Below are 7833 nucleotides of genomic sequence, written 5' to 3' on the forward strand. Positions count from 1 at the left end.
AACAGTCTCTTCACTTATTAAAACAATTTTTTTGATGCCTGTCCCTTTGGTCCTGGCTACATGCCACAAAAAGAAGCTGGAATACCAGGTCCCCTTTTTAAAAAGGCAGATGCTCACTAGAGTAGGAAAAGAAAAACAGACCTCCTTGCTCAAAAATTGGTTCCTTTTTGTTGTTTTTTTGTTTTTTTTTTTTTTTTTTAAGAGACAGGGTCTCACTCTGTCGCTGAGGCTGGAGTGCAATGGTGTAATCACAGCTCACTGTAGCCTCAAACTCCTGGGCTAAGGGATTCTCCTGCCTCAGTCTCCTGAGTAGCTGGGACTACAGGCACGTGCCACCATGACTAACCAGCTAATTTTTAAAAATATTTTTAGAGATGAGGTCTTGCTATATTGCCCAAGCTGGTCTTGAACTTCTGGCCTCAAGTGATGCTCTTGCCTCAGCCTCCCAAAGTGCTGGGATTACAATTGTGAGCCACCATGCCCTGCCTCATTTGCATTTTTGTACATGAACAATCAATAATCTGAAAAGTAAATTATAAAAACAATTCCATTTACAATAGCATGAAAAAGAATAAAATACTTAGGAATTAACAAAAAGGTGAAAGACTTATACAATGAAAACTATAAAACACTGCTGAAAGAAATTAAAGACAACATAAATAAATGGAAATATATTCACGTTCATGGATAGGAAGACTTAACATTGTTAAGATGTCAATATTACCCAGAGCAACCTATAGGTTCAATGTTATCTCTATCAAAATCGCAATGACTTTTTTGCAGAAACAGAAAAATCCATCCTAAAATTCACATGGAATCTCAAGAGACCCAAACAGCCCAATCTTGAAAAAGAAAAACAGATGGAGGACTCATACTTCCAATGTGTATTTTACCACGTTAAAAAAAATTCAAAATAAAAAATGGATCAACGACCTAAAATAAAAGAGCTAAAACAATAAAACTGTTAGAAGAAAACATAGCCACGAACCTTCAAGATATTGGATTAGGCAAGGGATTCTTAGATATGACATCAAACTCACAAGCAACAAAAGAAAAAAATAGATAAATAAGAAAATATATACTGAAAATTAAAAAAAAGAAAATGAGGACAACCTACAGAATGGAAAAAATATTTTCAAGTCATGTATCTGATAAGAATCTGATACCTGGAACATAGAAAGAACTCTTATAATTTATCATCTCAGCACTATGGGAGGCTAAAGCTAGATGATCACTTGAAGCCAGAAGTTTGAGACCAGCTTGGGCAACATAGCAAGACTCCATCTCAACAGAAAATTTAACAGTTAGCCAGGCATGGTGGTGTGCGCCTATAGTCCTATCTACTCAGGAAACTGAGAAATATATATAAAATATGAAATATATATTTTAAAAATAAGAAATAAGAAAATATATATTTAAAAATTAAAATATATATTAAAAAATAAATAAAGACAACCTACAGAATGGAGAAAATATTTTCAAGTCACATATCTCATAAGGGTCTAATACCCGGAACACAGAAAGAACTCTTACAACTTAACAACAAAAAGACAAAAAATCCAATTAAAAAATGGGCAAAAGACTTAACAGACACTTCTTTAAAGAAGACATACAAATGGCCAACAAGCATGTAAAAAGATGCTCTATATCATTAATCATTAGGGTAATGCAAATCAAAACTATACTGAGATGCTACTTCACACCTACTAGGATGGCTTGAACCAAAAAAACAAAATAAGTGTTGGTAAGGATGTGAAAAATTGGAACCCTTATGCTTTGCTTATGGGAATGTAAAATGGTACAGTCACTATAGAAAACAGTATGGTGGTTACTCAAAAAGTCAAATATAAAATTACCATTTGACCCAGCAATTCCAATGCTAGGTATATACCCAAAAGAAATGGGTACTCAAAACTTGCACATAAATGTTCACAGCAATGGCCAAAAGGTGAAAACAACCCAAATGTCCACCAATGGATGAATGGACAAATTGTGGTAGATCCATACAATGAAATATTAGACCTGAAAAGAAATGAAATATAGATATATACTACATGGATGAACCTTGAAAACATGCTAAGTGAAAGAAACCAGACACAAAAGGTCACATATTTTGATTCCATTTATATGAAATATCCCATATAGATAAATTCATAGTGTCAGAAAACACACTGGTGGTTGCCAGGGGCTGGGTGGAGGAGAAAATGGGAAGCAACTGCTTACTGGGTAAGGAGTTTCCTTTAGGGTAATAAAAATATTTTGGAACTAGATAGAGGCAATGGTTGTACAACATTATGAATGTACTAAATGCAATTTGTTCACTTTAAAATGGTTAATTTTATGTTACACGAATTTCACCTAAAAATTTCTTAAAGTTATTATAGCACTGGCTGTGTGAACAGTTTGACAGCCCACTTTGGATAAAGGGGCTAAATGAATCGCCTTCACCAGTATTCTTACTTTACAATAAGGAAGTGCGTAACAGCATCTCTGGTAAAGCATAATCATTTCACATAAAATAATTTGCTTCACTAGCCTATTTTTTAAAGTATGGCTTCTAAAACATGTACCCTTTAAAAAGAAACATACCATTACATATGTCTTTAAGCCCTCAGAAGAGTGTATTTGGGGGTGGATTACTTCATGATTTGATTCTGCCTTTCCAGAAACCACTGTAGCAACAGGCTTGGATTTAGAGTCACCATTTTTAATGTTATTTTTAGAGGTTTTTCTTTATGAAGAAGAAAAGAAAGAAGTTATTATTAGTTTCATTTTCAAGTTTCACATATTTATAACAATACAACTTCTTTGCCAAGTTTGAGAGTAAAAATGATTGATAGATCCAGTCCTGACTTGCAGAATAAATGCATACAGGAATAATATCCCCAACTATTTTAGTGGGTCATTTCTAAAACTAGGTAAACCCCTAGAGAATTCAAGGGGACCACAGAGACCAAAGCAATGAAAGTCAAAGGGCTGTTTGGCGGCAAGTTACAAGAGAGTATGAACAAAAAGTATGAACAAAAAGATGGTCCTCCTTTATCCCCTGGGCCCCTCCAACATTTCTCCTCTCTGCCAAATTTGTCATGCCACAAGGCAGGAGGAATAGCTAAGCAGACTGTGAGTCTTGCCCAGCCCTAAGTCTTAGATCTTGGAACACCTGTTTGGTGAAGGTAGAACCTGCAAGTCAAAGAATTCTTTTTCTCTTGAGAAGTTATGTGAATTAAGAGGGAACTTCACGAAAGCTCTCAGAAATTTGAGCACTATTTTTTAGATGAGATTATTATTTTACATAGTAAATTATGTAATAGGTTTCTCAGATAATCTCTCATTTTCATACGGTTTCTAAAACATCCTCTTTTAAAAGAAGCATACTCTGTATGTGTTGGAACCCTTTGAGGAATGTTATAGTGGTTCTCTAAATGATTCTCTAGATTTGTTTTTTGCAATTAAGCAAACTAAACATGTATTTCAAGGATGGCAGTATATGCTACCCCAAAATATGCTACTTTTGCATAAGAATTATTTTGGGCTAATGGCTCTTTGAAAGGTGAGTGCAAGAAGGGCACTCTGACCCTCCCCTTTTCCTTCCTGAAAGCAGGAGATAAAACCTCCATATGGAATATATCCTCCCTATACCAGAAAAAAGGTAACAGTTTTGGCCAGGCACAGTGGTTCATGCCTATAATCCTAGGACTTTGGGAGGCTCAGGCAGGAGGATTGCTTGAGCCCAAGAGTTTGAGACCAGCCTGGGCAACATAGCGAGACCTCATCTCTACAAAAAATTTAAAAAATAGCTCATCAGTTGTGGTGGCATATGCCTATAGTCCCGGCTACTTGAGAGGCTGAGGCGGGACGATTGCTTGACCCAGGAGTTTGAGGCTGCAATATGATTATGTCACCGAATTTCAGCCTGGGCAACAGAGTGAGACCCTGTCTCAAAAAAAATTAAAAATTAAGAGGGAACAGAGAGTTGAGACTGAGAGAATTCTGTACAAACAGGTCTTATTAAAATAATTCTTATCTTTCTTTAGCCTCTCCACATAGTTTAGTTACTTTTCCACAATTGCCTCTCTTCGTTCAATCTAGCATAAATGCATTTAGGTTTTGCCACTTCTTTGGGTCTTCGTTTCCTTATAAGGACTCCTGTGTCACATAAAACTTATGTAAGTATTAAATAAATGTGTATGCTTTTCTCCTGTTAATTTATCAGTTTAATTCTCAGGCCCAGCCAAAAAACTCTGAGGTAGAATTTTGCCTCCTCTACATATTCTAATCATGCAATTTTATTTTGTGTTTAAAAAAAACTCACCATAAATTCACTCATATGACAATTATGAAAATTATTTTTTACTCCATCTATTTAGCCCAGCTATTTGCAAGGGAAATATCTTACGCCTTTGTGGCCTCCAAAAAGATGGAGATTTGGCGCTTTATATACGGCTGCCTCAGGATGCTCCTCACAGAGGGTCTTTCTTCAGGCCTTTTGCTCAACATTGTTCTTATCAGTTCTGTCAGCTCTGGGCTATAATCTCTTGGCATTGGTGGCAGCTACAAAGAAAAACAATACTGCAATTATGACTAACAAAGTAAAAGCTGGTAGAGGTTTCCTAATATTTATTTAAAGTCATATATCCACATAAGCAGAAAATTACCAGTATATTAGTCTACAGGAAGTATACTGGTGTTCTGGTTATAATAACAAGTTGTAAGATTGTAAAAGTATGTCATTCAACCCAGCAGTCCCATCTGGGGACTCATTTCTCCCCTTCAGAAATAAGAGCACGAGTTGCTAAAGATTTATGTACAAGGATGTTCAATGCAGCATTATTCTTACAGTAGTAAATAACTGGAAACAACTTAAATGTCCATCCATAGGAAACTTGTGGAATAAATTATAGTACATCCTTCCTATAGAATACTAGGTAGCTGCTTAAAACATAAAAGACTTACAGGTTCCAACCTGGAAAGATGTCCCTCATATGTTAAGTCAAAAAAGCCAGTTATATACCAATATGTACAGCCTTGATTATATTTCTTTTCTTCTTTTAAGCATCTGTGTGTATATGTATGTATATTAATATATACCCAGAGTTGTGTCTGTATAAAGGCAAGAAAAAGCCAGGAAGGGGTCAGGTGCGGTGGCTCATGCCTGTAATCCTAGCACTCTGGGAGGCCAAGGCAGGAGGATTGCTTGAGCTCAGGAGTTCGAGACCAGCCTGAGCAAGAGCGAGACCCCGTCTTTACTAAAAATAGAAAAAATTAGCTGGGTGTGGTGGTGCACATCTGTAGTCCCAGCTACTCGGGAGGCTGAGGCAGGAGGATCACTTGAGCCGAGGAGCTTGAGGTTGCTGTGAGCTAGGCTGACGCCACTGCACTCTAGCCTGGGCAACAGAGTGAGACTCTGTCTCAAAAAAAAAAAAAAAAAAAAAAAAGCCAGGAAGGCCATGCATCAAATTACTAACAATGGTTATCTCCAGGGTATGGAAATAGACAAAAAGAGAGAAGAATTTCACTCCTTTCTTTTTTTTTTTTTATTGAGGACAGAAAGATAGGATTATAGGGCAAGAGCAAGATACGGGTTTACAAAGCATGATACATATGCCACAGATGATGACCACACCCACTGTCACAGCAAAGGGAGAGCAAAAGGAAAGGCACAAAAAGGGGGAATTTCACTCCTTTCTTCTTTGTTTCTTTAAGTAGTGGAATTATGGGCAAATTTTACTTTTTGTGTGTGTTTTTCAATATTTTTCAAATTAAAAGATTAAATGAGTCTTCGGATACTATTAAAATCAGTAGGTGATTTATGACCTTAAAACTTAATGGTATGTGCCTGACACTGCCAAGGACAACTAGCCTCACTGAACTAACCTAAAATGAGTCACTCTGGTGTCCATATCAGACACAATGCTTTCCACAGTTCTTAAATAGCTACTGGTGATTGTGATGATTATCAAAGGAACAGGTTCAAACAGAGTGGACTCATTCTAAATGGAACTCATCTAACCATAAGCTGCTTAGGAGAAGATACAATACTAACAACCTCCCAGGCACCAGTATATCCTGTGGCTATAGGGAGAGGTTTTCAAAAAGCCAATTCTTTTGAACCATTAAGCCACCTTTACAGATTAATGTTAAGGAATCATCAATCCCTTCTCCTCTAGTTTGACCTTTCCCACCAGAAGAGACTTAACTATCCACCAATATCAATAATTATTCATTGACTCATCAAAATCATCAATGATTTTGCCAGTAGCTATTTACAAAGCTGCATTATATAAACCTTGCTCAACTAGCTCTAGATTATTCTTTACCTTTCCTTCAATAATCCGATAAACTAAAGAATTCATGTCTTTTGCATTGAAAGCGTGCTTCAAGGTGGCCATTTCATAGACACAGCATCCCAGAGCCCAAACATCAGACTAGAAAACAAAAACAGTAAACAATTAAAAGTCAGAATAGCTTATTTACATTCTTCCTGCTTTAAAAAAAAAGAAGACATTTTCCCTAAACTGATTCACAGATAATTCTTCTGACTTAACTATACTAAAGGGTTCTGAAATTATGAATACTTTCCCAGAGACAAGGTGAGCTAGCATACCCAGCCCAATCCTACCTTATAGTTATAGGGCTTGTTTGAGAACAATTCAGGACTCATGTAGTAAGGTGTGCCAATGAGGGTGCTAGCCATGTCACAGTGATTCTCTAATACTCGGGCAATTCCTAAGTCACCCACTTTGATGATGTTTGTTCTTGTCAGGAAGACATTCTGAGTTTTCAGATCTCGATGAAGAATGTGTTTTTCATGTAAATACTGAGGAGAGAAATAAAATTTCATTACATAAAAACTCTGAGGTAGAATTTTGCCTCCTCTACATATTCTAATCATGCAATTTTATTTTGTGTTTAAAAAAAACTCACCATAAATTCACTCATATGACAATTATGAAAATTATTTTTTACTCCATCTATTTAGCCCAGCTATTTGCAAGGGAAATATCTTACGCCTTTGTGGCCTCCAAAAAGATGGAGATTTGGCGCTTTATATACGGCTGCCTCAGGATGCTCCTCACAGAGGGTCTTTCTTCAGGCCTTTTGCTCAACATTGTTCTTATCAGTTCTGTCAGCTCTGGGCTATAATCTCTTGGCATTGGTGGCAGCTACAAAGAAAAACAATACTGCAATTATGACTAACAAAGTAAAAGCTGGTAGAGGTTTCCTAATATTTATTTAAAGTCATATATCCACATAAGCAGAAAATTACCAGTATATTAGTCTACAGGAAGTATACTGGTGTTCTGGTTATAATAACAAGTTGTAAGATTGTAAAAGTATGTCATTCAACCCAGCAGTCCCATCTGGGGACTCATTTCTCCCCTTCAGAAATAAGAGCACGAGTTGCTAAAGATTTATGTACAAGGATGTTCAATGCAGCATTATTCTTACAGTAGTAAATAACTGGAAACAACTTAAATGTCCATCCATAGGAAACTTGTGGAATAAATTATAGTACATCCTTCCTATAGAATACTAGGTAGCTGCTTAAAACATAAAAGACTTACAGGTTCCAACCTGGAAAGATGTCCCTCATATGTTAAGTCAAAAAAGCCAGTTATATACCAATATGTACAGCCTTGATTATATTTCTTTTCTTCTTTTAAGCATCTGTGTGTATATGTATGTATATTAATATATACCCAGAGTTGTGTCTGTATAAAGGCAAGAAAAAGCCAGGAAGGGGTCAGGTGCGGTGGCTCATGCCTGTAATCCTAGCACTCTGGGAGGCCAAGGCAGGAGGATTGCTTGAGCTCAGGAGTTTGAGACCAGCCT

The 7833-nt window shown here is 36.6% G+C and overlaps 1 protein-coding gene across 1 annotated transcript in view; it reads right to left on the reverse strand.

Moving 5' to 3' along the window:
- NEK4 (NIMA-related kinase 4) overlaps nt 1-7833 on the reverse strand; it is a 33991-nt gene that overhangs the window by 22731 nt on the left and 3427 nt on the right. The window contains exons 3-6 of the mRNA XM_012645082.1: nt 6620-6817; nt 6318-6425; nt 4397-4551; nt 2590-2731 (exon numbers count right to left, since the gene is read on the reverse strand). Of these exons, the coding sequence (XP_012500536.1) occupies nt 2590-2731; nt 4397-4551; nt 6318-6425; nt 6620-6817 (603 nt within the window). The remainder of the gene's footprint in view (nt 1-2589; nt 2732-4396; nt 4552-6317; nt 6426-6619; nt 6818-7833) is intronic.

The sequence above is a fragment of the Propithecus coquereli genome, unplaced genomic scaffold, assembly GCF_000956105.1.
Source record: "Propithecus coquereli isolate 6110/MARCELLA unplaced genomic scaffold, Pcoq_1.0 Scaffold1, whole genome shotgun sequence".
NCBI lineage: Eukaryota > Metazoa > Chordata > Mammalia > Primates > Indriidae > Propithecus > Propithecus coquereli.